The 23529-nt window shown below is 42.6% G+C and overlaps 2 protein-coding genes across 2 annotated transcripts in view; both read right to left on the reverse strand.

Annotated features, from left to right (window-relative positions):
• LOC112563778 (parathyroid hormone/parathyroid hormone-related peptide receptor-like) overlaps positions 1-2445 on the reverse strand; it is a 61343-nt gene extending 58898 nt beyond the window's left edge. Inside the window, exon 1 of the mRNA XM_025238101.1 lies at positions 2082-2445. The gene's annotated coding sequence lies outside the window, so the exon portion shown is untranslated. The remainder of the gene's footprint in view (positions 1-2081) is intronic.
• A 15865-nt stretch (positions 2446-18310) lies between these two features.
• LOC112563871 (probable G-protein coupled receptor frpr-1) lies at positions 18311-20088 on the reverse strand. The gene is made up of 2 exons (XM_025238287.1): positions 19715-20088; positions 18311-19043 (listed from the first exon to the last, which is right to left on the reverse strand). Exons 1-2 carry the CDS (start codon positions 20086-20088, stop codon positions 18311-18313), a joined length of 1107 nt encoding a protein of 368 aa, XP_025094072.1.
• Positions 20089-23529: the final 3441 nt, after the last annotated feature.

Below are 23529 nucleotides of genomic sequence, written 5' to 3' on the forward strand. Positions count from 1 at the left end.
TCGTTTTCTTACATTCATTCCTTGAGAACGCCACAAACTCGCCAGTCAGATGGAGGAAAGAAACAAAAACAAAGTCGAGAAGGGATCAATCCAAGAAATATTAATTAAGTTCGTGGCTCATTGGTTCATTACCAGCCTACTGATTAGCCTTGTTGACATCCCAGACAGCATGTCTTCAATGATCTATTTACAGATGGAAGATCCGGCCGGACAGACAGGACACACACAGTCCACCGGCCAAACTGCGCAAACGGATTTCTTCTGCTCTGGACAGGAAGTTGCATGTGCCAGGAACGGAAACTGTCAACTGACCCGTAGTTCAAAGGGCGTGCCATTGCTAACCCTGGATATCTAAGGCGAAGTGTTGATGCAGACTGATGGATGCTGTGTGCCTCGTAAAACAAGCGACTGCCAGTGTGACCAACACCCGGATGTTCTCCATAGTTTCTTAAAGGCAAACCCGCGACATCATGAAAGTTTGATATTGCCGAGAGGTTAATAGACGACTGTGTAGTCATTGGCTTGCTACAGAAACGTGTTGTCATGCTTTTAATATATTTATATATTTATTTTTCTTAATTTTAACATTTTATCAGGGTCTAGCTAGAACTGCATTGCATTGACTCCACTTAAAAACTAACAACATTTTGAGTTCACTGGTCTGACCGAGAGACAGAGAGAGAGAGACCTACAAATGTTCCCAATGCATCCTATCAATACTTTACAAAGTCCAGGTACACACCAAGCTAACCTGCATGTAACGAGGCTTTGATCTCAGTGTGGGACATGGATGAGAATGGTTGTGTTTAATATTTAAAGTGTGTTTCACAACAGTTCTTCTCTCAGTTTAAGGCTTCAGTCTCTTGTATCCCAGTCACTGTATGTTGGCCTTTAATCAGATTAAAACAGTTTACCCTTTACCGTCCCTGTTATTTTGTTTAATGATACGTGCCTCCAGAAATGATGAGGAGGGATATATACATGCATACAAGCGTGTTCTAGAAAGAGTCCATCTTAGTGTGCTCATGAGGGTTAATAATAAACATATTACATTACGAAGGACATCCATCAGCCGCTCCCCGGGGTAGATGCCTTGTGTGCAGAATGTAGAAACCTGATGTAGAATGATCGCTTACGATTAATCTGATTCACTGGTGGTTCTCTCTCTGGAATTACTAGAACAGGGTTCAAATGACTTCAGGAATTATTCCAGTAAACTGTCTTCTAGCCACAGAGAACTCTCCCACACCAGAGAACTCTTTCTCCTACATCAACAAACTCTCCTACACCAGTGAACTTCTCTCCATCACACGCCGCCCACTCATTGGGTTCCAACACAAACAAGTTTTGTATGTCTCAATACAAGTCAATTCAATCATTTCACCTTTAGTTTTTACCTTCTCTCTCTGTCACAAATGGTTTGCTTCATTTGATATTAAAGTGTAACATTTATGACAATAATAAACAATAATAACAGCAAGGTCGTAGTGGAGTGTGATATCACAACATAATAGCGAACATACAGATGTAATTCTTTGTTATCTTAGGGTTACAAGAAGAAATTCTATCAATTGCTAGTCCACCTTCAGGAATCACAAAACAAATAGGGGTTAAAAATACAGTGAAAATTCCAAAAAGAAGGGGTTAATGCTATTTCCATTGTTTTCGAAACGCAGGTACCTCAAGGCGCGCGATCCTCCCTTTTGGTTACGAATAGTGAGGAGTCAAAAAAAGGAAATTGTTCTGACAGGGACTCACGTGTGAGAGAGAGAGACCTGTGTTTGTGTGCGTTCTTTTAATCATGTATACATAGGTGTTCACAAACACACACACACACTTTTGACATTCACATTGCCAAGATATTTGGATTTATCTATAGCCCAGGAGAAGTCGAGTGTATCAGCTGTGTCGGAATAAACAGTTTTCTATCAGACCCCCTGCCTGTTCTCAATTTTTCACGAAACACATTGAATGGCACACACGTCTCGTGCCGAACACCAAACAAGTTTCCCAGTCAGCCATGCGGAACGAAAATCAGCTCTCCTGAAAGTTTTAGTAGTAATTGAAACTCCTCTACTCACCTTACTCCGCAGCTGCATCAGGTTCCCCCCTTGCAGACCAGAAGTTTACGGTCCACCCTGGAGGTCTCCTGGGATGCTGTGGTCAGTGTCAACTACAAACAATATTCCTCCTCACAAAGTTTTGTTTCTAGCAATCCCCGTGTGCTCTGTGATCCGCCAGAGAAACCATCCAAGTGAGGCGAGGCTGGTGGGCGTCGCTGGCGTAGTTTCCAAGGCTGGTCGCCGGCTCCGTGCAGCTGTCATTCACCAGCCGCGCAACTGGGTGTGGAGAGTGTGGGGCGGCAGTTCAGCGCGAGATCCAGCGCCGCCTCCTAGCTCCTCCAGCTTTCCTCCTCCACCATCACCCGCATCAGGGTAGACAGGCTGCGCGCGCAGGTCGTTGTGTCATGTCTTTGCTGGCGAGCCAAGTGCAGCGACAGCAATTGTTGGCGTGTGTAGAGGTTGTATTATCCAACATGTGGCACGACTGACAAGCCAGGTGTTTAAATGTTCCCGCTAACCACAGCAACTATTCACGAGAGACTAGACTCCTCACCGAGCGAACTCAACCCTCAACAGGTTTCCAGTAACGGACCTCGTGCGGCGATGAACAGAAACTTTGCTATTCCTGGATAAATCACATTTTAAATATATTAGATTATCTTTTCCTTTGCTAATGAATTACATGGGGAAAAATGAGCACTGCAAAATGTTATTTCAAGCAGAATGTATTATTCAAGCCTGTTCTCCTCAGCAGGTAGTCTGTTCTGTGTGGTGTTGTGAAACTTGGGGACTTTTCCGTTAACTCGTGAAAGGTCTGGGGCTAGTTGCACAGATGTTTTTAAACTTTAAACAACCAAATTTAGCAGGTTTTTCAAAATATGGCAACTATCCCATTTAGATGCGTTTAACAAGTCTGGCTCAAATACATTATTTAAAACTGTCAACAGGCCTCTACACTCTTATTTATGAAACACATTCATCCACCCTGTTACCCTGCCCAAACGGAGACCGTATTCGTGGTCTCGGGGGGAACCCGACCAAATTCGATTTAGCAGTCAGTATTTTATCGGAGGTGTCTCCTTCCAATAACTTTCTCCTACCTGAGGCAAATATGGCGCAGACTGTGGTTGACTTATCGAACATTCAGCAAACACAGACATTTTCGAAAATTACAAATAAACTCTCTCTGAATGTGAAACATTTTTACACAGCTGACCATCATCGGTTGTCTTCGCTACTCGTTTGTTATGAATGAAAATAAATTAAATTTTTTGTCACCTAATACTTGTTCCACAAACATTATTTGGTCAAAATGATGAAGTTTGAATTTCTGTTGCCTTCCTTTTCGAATTTTAATTTTTTTTCTCGTTTTAGTCGTGTATATATATATATCACCCTTTGACCCCTAAACGCATGCGCAATGAAATCCTCTTACCTGGAATGTTGATCGGTTGTGTATTATCAGTGGTTTATGAATCGGGAGTTGTCTGCCTGTCGAGGTAGATTAACCAGCTGGTTCCCACTCTCCAGCAAACATTATCATGAACAGTAAGAGGTCAACAACACACTCGTCAGGAATGTACATTGATGGCGTTGGGAAGGTTACAGCCAATGGGAGAGCTGGGTTTATGTGTTAATTACTCGTGTTTTTGTAGAAACGAAAAATCACGAGACTGACCTCTTTCTGTTCTGGCTGATGTTTGTAGACACTATCTCGAGTACGGAAGGGAGAAGTAGTACAATATTGTATTAATGTACTGAGCTTTAACAAATCATTAGAAACAAAACTGCATCCACAGACCGTTAAGCTTAGCAAGAAAAGTCTGCTCTGTCCCTTGTTGTTGAATCCTGTGATCAGTGCCTCTGTGCTGACCACAAACATTGGACTACAAGGCGATGCCAAGTTTTGTCAGTTCTGTCAGCAGCCCGTTACAGCCCGTTAGTCTGTCTCTAATACTTCATTATATCTCAGCAGACATGGCATAAACATGTGATGTGTAGCTGGGGTCCTGGTTACACCTAGAGTCCTGCATGCATTGTAGTCAAGCAGCCGGCGCTGGGTGCCAAGCGCGAAGCTAGAAGGTTTACATGAAGCAGGCAGCTCAGCTCTCGCTAGTTTACGATCAGTTTATCCTCTCTGCCTTAACTACCCCTCCGAGCACCGCATTATGTCCACAGCTCTGCGGGAAGACAATTCTCGGATTTTATTTCCTTTCAACCTAGAAGTTTCTTCTCGTACTTAGGCAGGCACCTGGCCGTGGGATTCCTGCGCTCAGCTGTGGAGTGGAAGGTCGCAAGTCACGTTGGTGTACGTTGACACAAGCAGTGAGATTACTTCCGCACGTTCTCGCACTATCTCGCGATCTCTCGCATTCTCTCGTGCGCCCTCTCTGTAAGTATATTTATCTCTATTGAGTATATAAGGCTTTGAGTATGCTTTGCAATGTCATGGACACAGTTCGAGACGAGTTCCATTTGTTGTTCAGAATTAATTGGCAATGCAATGCTGTAAAGCCATATTAAATCACACCCATTGCTGCAGAAAGGTGCTGGAAGCAATACACCCGCCATATCTCTGAGTCAGTATTGAATACATTGAGGTTGGACCCCAAGAGGTTCTTGCGTTCGATTGTGAATTAAGTGATGGCTGGTTTCGTTGGTTTGTGGCTCGTTCGGGCCAGCCCCGGGAAATCTCTCTTCGCCACATTATGAAAATGTGATTCCTGTGAAAAATGTGCTAGACATAAAAAGATAACGAATCTAATGCATATTAAAATAAAATTTATTAACTCCCCGAAAGCCTAATTAAATTTTAGTTACATGTTATTAGAAACATTCAAAATTAAGCGTTTTCGGTTCATACAAAAGATGTTTTGGACCAACAACATCTGGAATGAAGACCTGCGAGACAAGGACTTGCACCTTGGCAGAAGCAATCTAATTGCGGCGCTGGGGATTGGATAGTTACACCGCAAGCTCTAGACTCCACCCAGGGAAAGAAAAACAGAGGGAGGCGAACCATCGAGAAGGACCTTAAGAGCAGAGGTCTATTAATGGGAACAGTCCTCAGACACAGTCGCAGACAGAACCAGATGGACGTCCCTTGTTGTCGCCTTACGTGCCAGACGGCACAGAGAGGACCAGGACCCATCAGTTGATTGATTGTAATTAGAAGTTGGACATTTGAGGCAGTACATTTTGCTTTGTAAGAAATCAGATAAAGATGTTGCTTTTTAATACTGGTTTGATCAAGATTCCTGAATTCCCACAGGGGACGTCGGTCAGTGGCTGGGGTGACTGACTCCTGAACAGCAGGTCACCTGTCAGACGCTCGCTTCTAACAAGATTATTGCCCTTGCCACCTATGGTCATATAGTGTACCAGGAAAGATAAAAGGCAGCCAAAGAAAAAATAAAAATGTAGGGCTCTGAACTCAGTGAACTACTTAGAGTTCAATGCCCCTACGGCCTTTTTTCACCTTTACCTTTATATCAGCGGGAAAATTCACCCAACATCAGGATTCACCAAAACATTCCGCGGGATCCACCCACAGTTCGAATCTGTGCCCAGTCCACCGAAGTTATTTTCATTGTAGAGACCAGGGAGTGCTGTGGTGTGTAAACATTTAACATTAAGCTACAGCCAATAATTTTCAAACTCAAGAAGAGACCAGCGATGTGGATATGTTTGCACAGAGCAGCCGATAACTGGAATGTCTCTCCTTTGTGTCTGTGGCTGTTTTTTGTTTGGATTACTCTTTTAGGAAGCACTTAACAGCTGATGGCTAATAGTGTCAGGGTTCAGCCCGTACTTCCGTTGCCATGACAGACTGCGCATGCGTGAAGTACACTGACGTAGGCAAGACGCATTAGCAGGCGATCTTCAGAGCCCCGACGACAGCCACCCGAGACTCGACAGACTGGCGCAGAGAGGGTTAAAGCGCCGAGCCTACCCGACATAAGAGGCTGGCACAAAGAGGGTTGAAGCACCGAGTCTGTTAGTGACGACAGGATAAACAACTCTAACTGCCTGAAAAATGACAGCCAGGGGACGATAATTCGCGATGCCAAACACGAACCGTCTGGTAAGGAAAGCCATCCTCCCTGATGTTATGATATCACGCACGCATCAAAATGAAAAATAAATAAGCATTTCCTTGACATTTCTACCAGATGACTCATGGCCGACGAAAGAGCTAGAAGCTGAAGGGGTCGATCAGAAAATTATTAACATCACATTTAACTGCAGCTGCGTCAGATAATCCATCCTGACATACATATCTACACCATATACCACAGCGACAGTGACTCACTGCACGAGGTTGTTTACTGGATAACCTGATGCCTGTCATTACTAAAATATCCATTAAAGTTACATATTAGTGTATCTCTTTGTGTATCGGTCCGAATAATAATAATAACGATGATGATGATGATGATGCAAAATTTGTAAAGCTCATACACTTCTAAAGAGTATGTTCTTAGCGCTTAAGAATAGGAACGAAAGACGGACAGCATACCTGGGACAGGAAAACAAACAAATAACATATGAACTATAAAAGATTAAGCAGCCATGCTAAATTAAGAAGAAATTCAAATACAGAAAACACAAAAGAGGAACCGGCTTAAAGGTGGTAAGAGAATCAGAGTGACGACGGCTGACGAGTAATCCCTTCCAAAGAGAAAGACCTCTGTCCATAGTTTTTGTCTTAGTGCGACTCGCAGAAACTTGTTGTCACAAGATGAGCAAAGAAATGCAGGTGTACAGATAGGAGTGAGTTCCAAGAGGAATGAGGACCAGTGCCAAAACAATGGAGTCAGTCAAAGTGGAAAGTTTATCGGCTATACGGTCCACGGCTGATAGCCACCATGTGTATTAAAATATAATACACACAAAGGAGCAGCTAGACATGCCATCAATCATTAACTCATTAATGCTGCACAACACCTATGCTGACATCAGGTGTGGGCCTCTTGTCTAGCAACCATCAGAGAAGCGAGTTCTTTCTATTTTTGTGACAATGGCTGACGAACAAACATCTTTGTATGGACGCCAGTGGAGGTATGGATCGTGGTGTTCAGGCAGCAAGACCGAGTTCTGTGGTCATTCAACATGCAGGAGGAAGGGCAGCCATTCTCCATGGTGAGACATAAACAAGACCCCAGACACTATTTCATGTTTCGTATAGCCAACAAATAAAATGCTTAAAACAATGGACACTACTTTATAGCTTCGACAACAATTAAGACACTTATCCCTGAGTTCTCCGTGCTGCCCCAGGGCAACGACTTACCCTCGCTTCGTGAACGCGGCCCCAGGAGTGTGCAGACAGCATGTCGCAGGTCCCTCGAAAACATACACAGAACAGCCACTAGCATACCACATAGCTAAGCCTCACATATGTTTCTGTACCATAATAACTGCCAACACCTCAGCTCGCCTTCATAAGTCAGAAAGAGAAGCCACAAAATGTCTTAAACTAATTTCTTTTGACTTAATTGAAATTTCTCTGATTCCTGTTAGAAATTACTTTCAGAGATATGCAAATGTCGGCTAAGCAGACCCTTTAGGTTCAGTAATATTTTAATCAGCTTAGCATTGCTCAGAATTTAAAAGCAAGCTAGCAGGCGGGTATATTTGCTTTCGTCGGGTCACGAATGATACAAAAATGTGGATACACGCAATGTTTCTCTATTTTCCTGTAAAAGATGACGAATAAAAATAAATCTCCAATTCTCAGTGTCAAAGAATGGAATATTGAAAGCAGAGCCTGCTTATATCACGGACTTGTGTCACATATATTATATCTAAATGATATACTGTATAAATATATTTATAATATAAATAAATAGACCAAAGGCATCGGCACGTTCCGACGAGAGACTGGATCGTTTGCTACTTTATGGTCGGTGTCCTTCCATTGTTCAGTTACAATTTTTCTGAGATAACGAGATAAATGGACTGTCGCCGATGTCGGTCGCTACCATTAATTATTGAGAACGAGTGTGAACCTCGAGCTTTGTTAGAGGATGGACTATAAAATGTGGGAAGTAAATATACAATAAATATTTGGCGCAGTCTTGTCAAACAGGAGACGTCTGTCTGGCTCACTCTGTCTTCTCTCTCCCAGCCACGCCATCCCCATAGGCACGCGCACTGAACACGAGAGAGAATGAGAGAAAGAGGAGATGGAGAAAGAGTGAATGAGTGAAAGAGAGATAGTGACAGAAAGAGAGAATGGAAGAAAATAAAACCATAGAAAAAGTAAAACAGAGAGAAGGGATGAAAAACAAAAAATAGACAGAGAACAAGAGAAAGACAGCGAAAGAGCAAAAGGAGAGGAGAATCGAAAAGTAAGAGAAATCTTTTCCTATCAGAAATATGTCATTATGGCAGAAAGTAATATCTCATTCTGCTGATTAATACGTCTTCTGGTCTACGTAATACGTCGTTACGTGTTAGTAATGCGTTTTTCTTGACAGTGCCCTCGCTCACTGCTCGTCTCTGAGCCAATGACAGGACAGACCGGAAGGGCCAGACTTCTCGATTTCACAGGATGCCAAGGTCTAGCGCCCACAGTCCTCGTTCGCGAGTTCGTCATTTCTGCCGACCGCTGAAGAGAACTCACTCTTTTCCCCGCTTCCTGAGGACGGCCGTTCATAATGTCCTCCCACCCAGCAGCCAGCAGGCACTTCCACGACATCTTCTTATTTGTGACCACTCATCACACCAGCCCATCCTACTTTAAGTCCGAGCTTATCAGCTGCGATGTATCAACTACCACAGAGCTTGCATGATCGTTCCGGAGTGAAGGAGTACAGACCTCCAGTAAAGATGTGATTGCTGTGGAGACAGTAGACGAGTGCAGTTGCTTCCGACACTTAGATACTGACTGAAACAATCCATCGAGATCGGCAGATCCTTGCTGGGGGAGAGGCCGAGGAGTAAATAGCCATCCACGCAGTTGATGGTAATGTGGCTAAAATAGCCTGTCACCACGGCAGTGAGAATTGGGTGTAGTGGGTTCGTATCTCGGCTCCGATATGCATCTTTCTCTCTGTATATACATGTACATCTTTCTCCCTACACCTGTTTACAGAGCCGATCCTTGATAGTTTTCTCTGATTCTCTCTCTCTGTACCCACTGCTCTACGGAAAGCTGTCAGAATTGTTCGCATGGAAATCCACCCGCCTTGTCGTGTCGTCTTCATTATTCAGAGCTTGGAGTCCCTCCGCGGGCATCTGGAACAAGCCACACAGAATCTCCTGAGCACCCTCTCTCAGTACATGATGGTGGCTGTCCAGTGGATCCATGCACTCTGCGGCTTGTCAGGGAAGGAGGAGGCCAGGTCCGGCATCCTTCATTACAAGAGCCGGTAAGCAAGTGAACACAACCCACCATCAAGCAACCAGATGCTCGGTCTGAACCTCCACCAACAGATCATCATCTGCGCACTGGACACTGTCGCATCCCTGTGCCGCTCGGGGCTATCATACACTAAAAACTGCTCATGAGGGACAAGCCCACAGACTCCTGACCATCTCCCACAGTTCTGCCCCTTGCACAGACAGACGTAGAGGGAGCTGTGGCCTCTGGGAGCCACATTAGAAGAAAATGTCTTTGGCATCAAGGAGAACCTAGAAACAACAACCCATTCATCACGAAGGAAAATATCGAAGTCTGACAGGCATGGCCCCGGGTACACCAACGAAAGAAGAACGGTCAATGTATTATTGGCAAACAAGGCTGGGTACCTCAGCCATCCTGTTGACCAAAGCTGCAATGTCTTGGACCCTCCAAAACCACTGGTTTCCTGAGACCTCCACACCCGACTTTGCCAAACTTCTTCAACAGTTGATGTTTGCTCGGTTAAGAAGACCTTTGGGTAAGGTAATATTTTGTTAGATAAGCATCACTCAATAATAATAATAAGAGGAAGGAAAAGAGTTTTTACAAAACGCAATACGTGTCCATCTAAATGAATTGACTGACTGCGCTGAATCAGATGAGGTTCACATGAGAGATGAATACACTTTCCGTCTCTTCGTTTCCTTCATTTGTGTCTGACTTTGTGACCCTGTTGTATAAATTTGTCTTTCAGGATTTTTTAAGGACCAGTGCCTATACTAAGTTACGACTAATGTCGACAGTTTCGAGTGATCATTAACATGTAACATTTTCTCTGCTTTCTCAGATCCTCTGAATTTCGAATGATTACTCTGTTTTATTGAATGTTGGTCGACGCTCCATAGAAAGAACTGGTGGAAGTACTTTTTTGTAATCCCAAGTCCCACCAGAGTAAAAATCTGAAGGTTCCGCCGAAAAAGTGAGTGCACATACGCATCTTCTTCCCATGGGAGCAAGAAAACTTTGCTCGATTCCCTTAATTAGAGGTCTCATAAGCTGTCCTTGTGGGTCCGATAGAAGAAGCTTGTCGCTGGAGATAAGGAGATGAGAATGCGCTCAGACAGGGAACGCAACCGTAAAATACTCGACGGAGTGTAAGAGTGATCTCCCGTGGTCGCACAGCGCCCCCTGGTGGGTGTGACGGGTGCCAAACGAATGAAGGCGATACAGCAATAACTGTCCAGTAACAGACTCATTCCTTTTGCTTCCGTGACTCGCCGCCGCGGTCTGGCTCCATCATTTGGCCTGGCCAGCAGTCTTATCTCCCATCATAGTTCGACCCGACTGGATAAATTCATTCTTCCGGAAGCTGACCTCTAAGATGCTTTTCTCGATGGACGTTACACCCTGTTGTTCCTAATGCATGTCCCCTCCCACCCTCCTTCAGTCCTCCATCCACCCGCTTCATTCTTTTTCGCCGTTACACCTTTTTATCTCCTCGCTGACGTAAACGAGGGCAAGAAGCCATCTTTGAAAGAACAATCAAGAGGATACAGACCAGCTGCTGCTGTCACGGGAACTCTTAATTAATTTGCGAGCTTTCTTGTCGGTCTCTGATGATTCCTGTTCTGTTCCGTGAGAGAGTGGAGGCAAGAATAAGTCCCTCGCTTAATCAACACTTCTGAGGTGTTTGCTCAGCACATTGGAGTACTCCTCAAGTGAGTGTTGTTGTTGTTTTGTAGGAAACAACTTCCATCTGTAGATAATGTTCAACAGACGGAGTGGGTGAAGAGAGGGTTAATCTGCTGCAAAGATTTGCAAAGGGAAAGTTAAGGATGGTATGAAAGTAAGGATGGCATGGAGGGGAGCCGGGTGCTCGGAGATGCTGTAAGTTGATTCTCGGTGCTGTAGCCATTGTTACCGGTTTGCATTCCTTGCTGGAGGCCTGACTATGGCTTCATAAGGCCTTGACCTTTCTAAAATTCATGCCAGAGGAATCTCAGAATAAGAATTTTTCGTTACCAGTCTGATACTTTGATTGTATACTGGTACAGAGGAAAGTATTTACCCAGCAAAGGAGGAAATCAAATGAGAGAAAAGATGTTTACTCTTTTGACTTGGAGGTTGTTTGAGCGAACAGAGGTTGGTGAGAAAGGTGCAGACGTGTGGTCACATCGAGGCTCCCGATGAGTTAGTGTTGATGAGACCAGTCGTTGTATCACGTGTCTAGTCTGTCCACCCGGCACCACACTGACCACGAGTCGTTGATTCTCTCCCTTGTCCGAGGTGCGGACGCCAGGCTAATCTCCCCTCGTGTCTTGGCATCCTGCTGTCGCCTCGGGGTGAGTAGTGTTCATCTCATGTGCTTCGGTGCTGACATGTTTTGCAAATAAACAGCTTGGAGTGGGCAGCCGCCTGCGCTCATTCGTATGCAAGGAGATGATTGGTCTTTAGAGGATGTCTTGTTAGCGCGTGTCCTTCTGTAATCTCTGGCAGATGATGAGGCGAGAAATGTCATTAAAAGACGAACACCAGGAGACAAAAGTCTGAACTCTGCGTGTAAACTTTTATAAAAACTTCACAAAATATATTTTTACACTCATATATGAACTGAAAAACACTATAAAGACTTGATCAAAATACATCACGAGATGCTGACTAAAAGGTTAGGATAAATTAAAAAAAAAAAAATTAAACTTAATTACGAAAGATTTACTTGAAGAAGACATTTTAAAGTTTGAAAACAGTGGAGTTAAAAACTTGTTTGAGCACCAGCATCTGTCTGGCTGTCGGTTACCAGATATGAGTGGGGTATACAGTGTCGGCCATTAAGTCGTGATGATTGAGGTCTCAACTGATTAACCGCGACTCAGGTGGTCCGCGGCTCAAACATTTTTTTATATTCTGCATAAATTTACCCCGGGTAGACTTTGTATCATTGTAAGGTGTGAATCGGTTACAATGGCGGCCTCCATAACGCTGACTCTCAGCGTGGATAAAACAGATTAATATTTGAATTTAATTATGTTATTTTATTGTTTATTGATGAATAAAAGACTAATCTTCTATAAATACCTCTTTGAAGTTATAAGCCCGCATTTAAATATTTAATCCGCGATAGGAGATAACATGTCAATCACGGACATTCGAAATGTCAAAATAACACCTGTCAACACCTGTCAGCACCTGTCAACACCTGTCTCGAGTGCTTGAGGCCATGTCCTGGTCCGTATGATCCACTAAGTCAAAAATTGGGATCCAAGCATTTTGTGCGGATTAAGCGAATTCGCGGATGACTGGACCGCGGCTTAATGGCCCCACACTGTAATACATTTGATACGGAAAACTATCTCTTCCATTTTCTTCTTTCTATCATTTCTTTCATCTCTCTTTCTCTAATGCTTTTTGAAGCAGAAGAAACGCTTTCGAAGATTTATTAGAAGAATTGGCATAAATTATGGGCATAATTATTGTGATAGGAATTTGTTTACTGCTGTTCGGCCCGTACCTCATTTGCACATATTTACCTCCCGTCGACTTTCCTTTCTGCGAGGTGTCTAACATTAATAATGTATGCCTCCTGCAGATTTTGAAAACATTCGAGGAGACCTCAGTGACTATATGCGGGGACTTGAATGTGAAACCTCAGTACATACAGACCTTAAAGCAGACCCACCACAACCAGACAGTCCCAGAGCCAGACTGCAAGCGATTGTGGCAAACTTCGTTTAGAACTTTTTTTTTTAATCTTCTGATTTTGAATAAAAACTGCAACGGTGACGAAAACGACCACCTTATATACGTTTAGTTAAGTAGACATGCGCAGAAAAAACACCTTTATCTAAAGTTGAAACGAGACTTTACAGAAAGTTTACTTCTTAAAAGAAAATCCATTTCAAAATAGGAATACAGAAAATAGTAGGCACGCTTCGAGCCCCTTAAAAAACTTTTGAAGCTTTTAAAGCCTAAAACATAGGAGCGAAATAGTAAACCAATGGAAGAATGGTACAACCTCTTAGAAGCATCATTCAGAGACAATCAGGACTCAGCTACACAGATACTCATGGTGACGATAGATAACGGCAATGAAGAACAATCTAGCAGTGAGGACTTACTTGATAGACATTACACCCACAAGAAGGAAGAGCTGAAAGAGTAAGACAAATCGTCTGGTGCTGATAGGCTGATACCAGAACTGCTGAAACAGAGTGTTGACCCTACTCTCCTCCCTTTCTTTGCTTGAGTTATTTAATCATTTATCTTGTCAGATAAATTTCCAGAAAAACGATCAGAAGCCATCATTCACCCATTATAAGAAAGAGAATATTGCAGATCTTAATAACTACAGAGGCATTTCTCTTCCTAGTATATGCAGCAAACTGCATGCCTTCAATCTCAAGAAGCACCTCCAATAACCAATTGGTGCCTTCAATAAACAAACGTTTGGGGGAAATTCGAGCAGAATCTCGCAAAAATCCACTATTCATCATTTTGTGACACTATTTGCAATGGTACAAGAACACATCTTAAAAGATAGCAGAATAAGAAATTATATGTAGCCTTCACAGATTTCTAGCAAGCCATCGACTATGTTTTGTGCTCTCAATCATGGCACGTGGTGCACAGAGAAAGTATTTAGGGTGAAGTGTATGGTGGTTTTATTATGTCTACACAATGTTCCAGTGGCCTTAAACAAGGCAAAATAATTAGTCTGGTCTTATTTTAATTAGTTGGAAGACGGAAGGAGAAACAACCGTCCACAGCTGTAATAAAAGACAATGACAAACGACCCGAAGAGGGATCAGGACACAGTAAAGATGGGCAGCATCATTAATCTGCAGGCGATCTGGTCAATAGACTATGATCACAACTATTCACTACTAATGAATAGAATAAAGTGAAAGAAATGGTTAGAAAATGGACTAATATTGTGTTGATTGGTGTAAATAAATGCCGGAGGTTCTCATTTTCTCGCACTATGTAAGAAACACCACCAGGTGTCAAAAAAAAAAACAACAAAAAAACAACTTTGTCGCCTGTCGGAACATGTGACGAGTGGCTTAGATAACCAGACGGAGTTCAGCTGAATAAAGTTCCCTGCATTTAACATTCTGAAAGTCGAAGAAGATGACACAAAAGGACATTGTTGAGCAGCATGATCCCCTCCTTGGCAATGGGTTAACAAGACTTCTTTCAGTTCCTGGACAAAGGCTTCGCTTCCAGTTGGTCCTTGAAGATATTTGAACTTCTCTTATTTTGCGATAAACGTCTCAGTCTGGGGCTTGTCCTGGCAATGAAGTGGGTCAAGTGCTGTATAAATCTTTCAGAAGATTTGACAGCAAAGCTGCAGAAAGATCCTTGAGAACAGGAATGCCGTGTCTGCCAGTAGCTATAGCTATCGACTGAACAGAAACACAATCAACCCTCATTCAAGGTTCAGGACAAGCCCAGTGATCTAGCAAACATTATCTGACCACTTGCTAGTGTGGCAGGCCTCTTATCCCTCCTCCCCCCGCATCCAGCCAAGCGTGACAGTCGTCCATCACTCGGTGCTCGTCTCGCCAGGACGTCCACGCTTGAGCAGTTTGCTTCCTATGGCTCGGTGCTCACGTGATGTGGAGATTTCCTGCCCTCCCGCCCCTACCTCCCCACCCGTGCAGACGATCGTAGATCGATCCAAACTTTGGTGGTAACTGGAGGAGGCAGGTCAATACGACAAGAACAGGAATAGCACCAGCTTGAATAACAACCGTAATTGCTGCTAAGTTTACTTGTAGCTTAATGGCAACACAGAACCCAGACCAGGTGAGATAAAATGTTTTCTACCCGCTTACGACGAGCTTAATTTAGTCAGCGAATGACAGGTACATGGCATACCTAACTTTTTTTTTTTTTTTTTTTTTTTTGGGGAGTGGGGACTTTTAAACTGAATGAACCTCCCATGTAGCGAGGCGCAATCGCTACAGCAACTTTATTTCTTGTGGAACAGTGTCAAGAGCTTACTGATAAAATAAAAACTTATTCAAAGACATTTTTAAAAGTACATAGTGTGTGTGTGTGTGTGTTGATGAGTTCTTTTCTTCGTTCCACCAGCAATTTTGTTAAAACAAGTGAATAATCTTCTCACCACCACCAGCTGCCGGTATTAGGCACTGGGGCCTGGGAGTCGGCCAGTCGAACCTCAGTTAAAATACAAGAATCACGTTTGTGTGTGTTTTAATGATCCTAGTGGCACCACTATGGAGACTGGAATTTAGTAAGCAACATGAATAGCTTATACTATTGAGATCCAGTTGTGCTAATGGAATATTACATGTAAATATAACACGGTTATATATTTCGTATATATATATATCGTAGCTTCGTGAAGTGCGATGTGTCACAATACACAAAAGTTTATTTCTCTTTATTTTACTCATTTTCTCGCTTTGTGTGGACTGCTTCGATGTCTTACAAGACGAATGAATACAGAGTGGGTTGGTATTCTATCAATGACTTCGATTTTGACCTTTCTCTCGACCTTCTGGTGACGTTTGACCACTCACCCAAATGAGATTTGCGATCCCAGACAACGATTAAGGAACGCTAATCCATCACAACCATGCGACAGCAAAGTGGACGTCGACTACATTAACAGACTCACCCTCTGCTCTCGCTGTTCTCAGCCAGTCTACACTGGTGTCAAGATACATAAGAGTTGACAGCAGATCAGGCTTTTAAAAAAAATTAAATTTCGTTTAATTATTATAACCGAATTCAAAAAAAAAAAAATTGGTTTTGGATTTTAGGGGATGTAATTCTCGATAGTCGACTTCCACAGACCTGAATACAGACAGAATTTTGAGCCGTGAACAAAAAAAAAAAAAAAAAAAAAAAACCAAAAAAAAACACAACAAAAAACAAAAGAAACAAAAAGCAACAAACAACAAACAAACAATCAAACAAACAAAAACCTGTGCATCCAGAGAGTTTTACAAGCTCCCATTGTCAGACTATACATAGCTGTAAGCTCTAACAAAGGTTTCACATCGCTTGACGGTGTTCATCAACAGGACCAGTCCAAGTTCAGCCAATTAAAAATTTACAGTTTTAAGGATCCGTTGAAGTGTGTCGGAAATTGAACCAACATTGTTCCGGAATCCCTCAACAAATGACTACAAGCGTGCGCTCTTACACACGCAAACACATTCTCACATACACACTCAACCACGTATGTGCTTTCCTCTTTGTGTCTTCTTTGTCTTTTATTATTTGTCTGCATAGCTGTTTCTCCTTCCGTTCTTCGTACTCTAGCATACGCCTTCCTGAGCGTGGTTATGCACTATAAAAATCACACGGTTTTTTCCTTGTTGTTGTTGTTGTTGTTGTTGTTCTTCTTCTTCTTCTTATTATTATTATTATTATTATTATTATTATTATTATTATTATTCTTCAGCTATTGTAGAAAGAGTGCAATTTATAGTTTGTCACATAAAATATTGCTTTGGAAACAAGTGTTGGAAATAAGAAAAACACCTTACAGATAAAATAACTACATTGACAACCCACTGAGCATCGAGTTCCCCAATGTATTGCCAACTCTGAAGTCTGGGGGACAGGAAGCAGCCTGCCACCAGCTGATGGCCGCAGTCCAGTCCTTGCCGACACTGGAGACAAGACTCGGAGCAGACGACTCATGGCGTTGTTGTCTACAGCGACACACGGCATCGCGACAAGACTCGCTCACTGAGAGCCCACCATCGCCTGTAGATTGTTTATCTTGTACTTCCACCCAATTTACAACCTTTTCAGCTCACCAAAGCGAATTTTAAGTAGGTTTGTGTCAAATCTTGTTAGTACTTCCTTTCGTAGTTACGGGAAATTGAAAACATCAACAATACCGTAACAGGGGAGGTTCCGAAAGCGGCAGCCATATTTTTCCTCAGGCTTCTTTTCGCTTCCGATTATTTTAACAAAATGGTCCATGAAGAATCGACGAGTCTGTAATCCGCAGGAAAGACGGCGGTCTATGCTTTTCAATTTCAATTTTCAACGGCCTACATCCGGGGTGGGGAAGGTCTTCTGATCCGGCTCGCCAAACCCACCACAAATTTCAGTAAATCTAGAAACATTTTTCACAGCAACATAAATGTATATTAAGTGAATAACAATAACAATGTTTGAGGGACTAGCAAGGAATGTTCATTACGAGACATGATAGCGCGTGGAGTCAGAACAGCTGTCGCCCATGAAGGTGTCCGGAATGTACTAATAATAAGAGTAGGGGGGGGGGATATAGAGGATAATTTTAAAAGCAGGGGCATAAAGGACAGTGAGGTCAACTGCCTGGCGCCACGTGACAGCAGATGAAGATGGCGCTAGGATGCTGCACGTGTCGGACAGTGTCCGTCCCTTCACAATTCATTCAATAATCAGGGTATTTCGCGACGGGGTAGTGGTGGTAGGGAAAGACATGTAGTCAGCACTGGGATATGTAGAAAATGAAAAACAGAATTTATACAAAAGCGCTTAAAATGAATGATTTTCTCCATCATAAGCTTCATGCACTTAGTCATGAAAGCCACACACACGTGATTTGCTTGCCAGACATGGAGTTGTTTATGTTGTCAGTGACTTCTCTATACTGTCCACTGGCCGCTCCCAACTTTAATACCGTTTTAAATAACAATTCATCGATAATTACTATTATGAAGGATGAATAAAGGCTACGTGCATCAGAATCCTCCTGTCTACAAACTTGTAACGAACAGTCCGATATAAAATGTCCTAAACTAACCCTCTAAAGCTGTTCAAAGCTACGGGTGTTATACTCAACAGCTGTATGTCAACAGGGATCACATATACGGTTAAAATGGTGGAGAAATTTGACATTTCACTTTAACATCAGTGAAGATGGCCACTAACGGTTTTTCCAGTGACGCAGTGCACACAGGTGTTTGAGTGTTTTTCTGTACCTTGACCCAAAGGAAATATAAACAAAGAAGTGGAGGGAGGGGTTGAGAATGGACACCATTTCGATGATGCTCCGCATGAGAAAGTATGTGTTACGATATCCTCCGTTTTCGCTCAGATCCTCCACAAACATACACGTGATGCGAAAAACAAAGTTTGGAACGGATGACAAGTTGTATTGAATGGACAAGCAGACGAGCATCTTGGTCAGGAGGAGCTCTTTGGTGGACACACCTGACGATGCCTTGTCCCTCCAGCTCACGGCTCTCTTCAGGTGCACGGCCATGACCCCGGTACTGAAGGCCACAGCGAGGTTGTCCACTCCAGGCAGGAGGAGGCCATAGATGAGTCCATCGAAGATGTCCACGATTTTCCTGTTACGGCGGTAGTACCCGTTGGTGGTCAGCAGGGTGAAGCTCGAGTTGTTTTCAGGATTGTACATACACACTGTTGTCCATTTTTCCGACACCACAAAAAAGCCAGCAATTATAACAACACAGCTGATGGCGACGAAGAAGGCCAGTGTTGAGGTTCTTAAGAATGTCTTGGAATGGAGAGGGTTAAGGATGCAGAAGCATCGCTCAGCTGCTATCACCGCCGACAGGAATGCTGATGTCCATGCCAGGCCATACAGACCCAGTAAGTGGTTAGTTACCACAAACGCGTGGACAGGGCCTATTCTGAATGAAAGAGGGATGGTAAATAATCAATTACAATGAAAACTTTAGATAAACTTCTCAAAGAAACATTATAAATGCTCACGAGAGGAATAATTACAAGAAAACAAAAATACAAATAGGACAGAAGGAACCACTTGATTTGTCTCATTCACTTCGGTTTAGGAACTAATCCACAAACATATTTCGTCGATGAATGAAAATGAAAAGATCAACGAGCAAACTTTAGAAAGTTCAAGTACGTATAACAAAGGGAAGTGATAGAGAAAACATTGTTTTTTACATCAATGGCTGGAAATGGAGCAGGTCTATAATCGCTAGAAAGATGTTTCTTATTTAAAACAAAATGGAAAATGTAACGTGTAAGAAAGCAACAAGTCAACATTTTCATAGGCCTTACTTCTGTTAACTTACATTTTTCTTTGAACAATTTTCCTTAAAAAATATTTATTTATAATTTTTGTAAAATTAACGTTTGTTTGTGGCTTTTCATGTGTAATCTTTATTAAACAGATTTGTACTTTATTTCATAAAAAAGACTGTGATAACAAATAAAACAGCTACAATAATCAAACAGAAAATGTTCTTACAGAACAAAACTTGTGATCCATGTAAATGCACGGAGGGAATGACAGAAATAAATCAGAACCACCTGACCGCAGTGGCACACTGACCTTGGTACCTGCCCAAAGAAAGCGAAGGTGTTCTCCCCGTAAAGGAAACAGATGAACAACAAATACAGCAAGTCGACCAAAGCCAAGGTGAAGAGACACATGTTGTTTCTCTCGTGAACACCCTGCTTCAGGAACACCGCCATGTTGACACAGTTGCTCGCTCCACCAATGAGAAAACACAGCTGCGCCACTACCGTCGTCTTGACACGCTGCACCACTTCCTCCGTGGCGGCGCTGATTGGATCATCGGGACGTTGCCACAGCACGGAGCTTGACGTCACGCAGTTGTGTGGGACGTCACTTCCGTCAAAAATGATGTGAGGCGATGATGACGTCGTGTGGGCTGTGATGACGTTTTCCGCAGACGCTGCCATAACTGTTTTCTCAAAACTCTTCAGTTTGGACAGGTGGAGACGTTTACAGCCGCACCCGTTGTGGACTCTCAATCAGTAGTCTTTGTGTGCGTGCGTACGTGAGCGTGTGTGCGTGCGTGAGCGTGTGTGCGAATTAACATTCGACACGTTACATCATTATTGTCGTAAATGGTAATTTTGTGCGAGTTTACAACTGTCTATTCGTCTGTCTGTCTGTCTGTCTGTCTGTCTGTCTGTCTGTCTGTCTGTTTGTCTGTCTGTCTGTCTGTCTGTCTGTCTGTCTGTCTGTCTGTCTGTCTACACCTGTATCTTCCTGTCTTCTTCCTTACTAATATACGTACCTTTCATGTCCTAGACACTTCAGTCTCACAATTGACAATATCCTCCAGAATAGCGACGTGCATGCTGCAATGGAGCTGAAGGCATTGCTGTTTGTTTAATATCCTAACCGTCGATTGTCTTCAGCACAATGAACAGTGAGTGTGGCACTTATTTGAACAAACAAAGAAGACAGGCTTGAGTACTCTACTGTAATGAGAGAAGTGCAGAAGAGAAGGAAATGAAAACCCAGTTACTGAAAGCAGCTCACTACTTGTAACTGTCAGAACCGTTTAAAAATATTTTCAAAGATATGTGATTTGTTAAGGCTTTTATGGTCGCTACAATAAAGTACAACTAATGACAACCTTCTCATCTTTTAAAGTCTTACAGGTGGCAGCACACTAGCAGGACATATTTGTGCAAAGATAATGATGGTGGAGGGCGTGGCTGAGATTGCAGTCTGTCAATATTCCAATTAGTGTGTACATTGCAGTCTGTAAATATTCTAATTAGTGTGTAAATTGCTCTTTAGGTACTTTTGCCTGTTTAGTTTACAAAAGTGTTTTTTGCAGTCAAATATTTTGCGTTCAGCAGACGCGCTCATGTGCAAATATTTTGACCACGCACACAGACCTATAGACATACACGTACACACATATATTCAAGCACAGACACACGTACACACAATAATACACACTCATTTCTACATACATTTTTACATACCCCCCACCCCGCGCGCACACACACACACACACACACGCACGCACTCAGTATATATTTGATGTTGTCCTAGGCTTTTTTCTAGTTTTTTTTCTTCCTTCTCCTTTTCTTCCCCTCTGTTCTATTTAAATTCTGTAAATAAAATAGAGTTGCTAGCCTCTGCTGTACTCCTACCCTGAAAGCTGTGATGTAGATTCTAGATCATTTCAACCTTTTCATATAACCCTTACGTTTCTCTCCAAAAGAAAAAAGACTTCATAAGAGATGAAGGTATCAAATTAAAGGAAGTGTAATAAAATAATAAACTCTTCTATAAAAGAAGGAGTAGTGTCTGTGTTGACGGAAACACGCAACACTCTTCTGATCAGCCTAAGTGTGTATTATAGAGAAAGACTGTCATTCTCACACTTTTCTTGACTATGTGGTGACCTTTGACCACTCTCTCAAACAAAGTTTGCGAGGAGTTTGTGTTGTAGGGGCCCTAATCTTTCACAAGTATAAGGAATGGATGTTGACGACATCAACAGATTGTTGATGCACTCTGTTCTTACCGACCACAGCCACGCTGAGCTGATTTCTCCATCCAGACCAAGATAACACACGAAGATAACAAAAATTCAAAAGACTATTTTTAATAAAAACAAACAAGACTTTTTTAATTCAAAGATCTTCTATTTCCAGTATCTTGTAAATCCTCCGCGATTCCGTTTCTCAAGTTATGTTCGTTTTGCTTCGACACCCAGAGTGAGTTCCGCTGCTACTCTCTTGCTAAGGAAAAGCAGAAAAGTAATAAACTCCTTTCACGTGATTTGTTCACGCCGGTCACGTGACACGCCGCGCGTGGTTGCTAATCACCGGTGATTAAAGAAAGGCGAGTAATGACAGCGGAAGCACGAGAGTACCAAGAGAGTTCATTATCGGTGTTTGTCGCGCGCATCATCGACCATTCATCGCCGGACGACGAGCATCTTTACCCGGCCTCCTAAAACAGGGGAAAGATGGCGAGCGAAATGGTGGTCTGTGTGGTAAGTGGCTTTCAAATAACTGTTTGAACAACATTCGTAGGCAAGGAAAACAGTTTTTTTTACCGTTTTACCGAAAAGCCTCAGTATTATTGTAATGACGAAAATTACAATCAAAGCCATAACGAAATTACGGGAATTTTTTTACAGTTTTGTTTTTTCTTTTATTTCGTTCGTTCGGGTAGAAATTTGTAGTTTAAGGTCTTTGCTGTGCAAAGAAATGCCGTTTATCTTCTTTACAGTTTTGTCAATGCTTAAAACAAAGCATCTTCTTGCAAGGAGGTCATTTTTACTTCTTGCAATGAGCTGCTCTTGGGCCTCAAGACATACATTAAGTTGCGGTAGACACCTTGATTCGGGTGGAAATTGTATTTCGCGCTCAGAACAAAAAGTAACTGCGTGGGCAGGATGTTAATAAAAGTAATATCATCAACAAGGGGTGTTAAAGGAGTTACGAACCTTATCTGGCATACTTTATACAGGCCTTAACAGGACACATTCCCGCAGCATCACACTTTCTTATTCCATATTTTCTTATTGAGTACAAAGTCTGGGAATGTGTAAATGTAGTCTATCGTCAGAAGTAATAATAACTACCACAACTACTTGAGAATCACATGTTACCGCCATAAGTGAACATGTAAGCATTTCTTGCACAGCACTCTTTCTTCTTGAGGGACACCTGCATCCAGACTCTTGAACTCCGCGATATTCAAGGCAACGACTCTTTGAATCACTCAAAAGCATCTGCACAAACCCAGACCAGGAGCAAGATAACCAAGTGGTTAAACCACCGGAATCCTTAACCACAAGTACACACACTCGCTGATTAAATACCCGTGTGTCACAGTTACTTCTCCTGCCTGATCACTGTATTAAACGGGTGGACGAGGACAGGCAGTATGACCAAGAAGATGGCGCTACCCGCAGAACAAAACTCTCTGACATCGCTTCCCAGCAACCGAACTAAAGCTGTGACCAAACACAACCATCACCAGGATGGGGCTGGGTAGGGGACAACAATTTAGATAAATGACACCTGACACTCGAAATAGAGAATTAGAAACAAAAAGCAATAAAAATCTTGCGAGAAAAGATAAGAGAAACATTCAACCACTCTGTTGTCTCGTTAACTTCATCGCTGATAGTGAGGTCAGGATGACTCTCCAAAGTGTAGGTGAGAATTGTAATATTCAGAGGCTATCAACTCATAAACCTATATTTTGGGAACTAGTGTATTTTTTTGTGAATTGAATCCATTCGTTTCTATCTCATTCTGTTCACGGGTTGGGCAAGAGTCCAACTTCGTGGGAACATTTATTGCCAAAGACGCAAGTCAGCTATCAATAGGTTAGTTGTCTCCCACAATTGTTGTAGT

Source organism: Pomacea canaliculata, linkage group LG5 (genome assembly GCF_003073045.1).
Source record: "Pomacea canaliculata isolate SZHN2017 linkage group LG5, ASM307304v1, whole genome shotgun sequence".
Lineage (NCBI taxonomy): Eukaryota > Metazoa > Mollusca > Gastropoda > Architaenioglossa > Ampullariidae > Pomacea > Pomacea canaliculata.

Coding starts and splice junctions, on each gene's coding strand:
- LOC112563871 (XM_025238287.1), bottom strand. CDS start 20,088: ATGGCAGCGTCTGCGGAAAACGTCATCACAGCCCACACGACGTCATCA. Junction 19,044..19,714: donor TTCTTTGGGCAGGTACCAAG/GTCAGTGTGCCA, acceptor TCTTTCATTCAG/AATAGGCCCTGTCCACGCGT.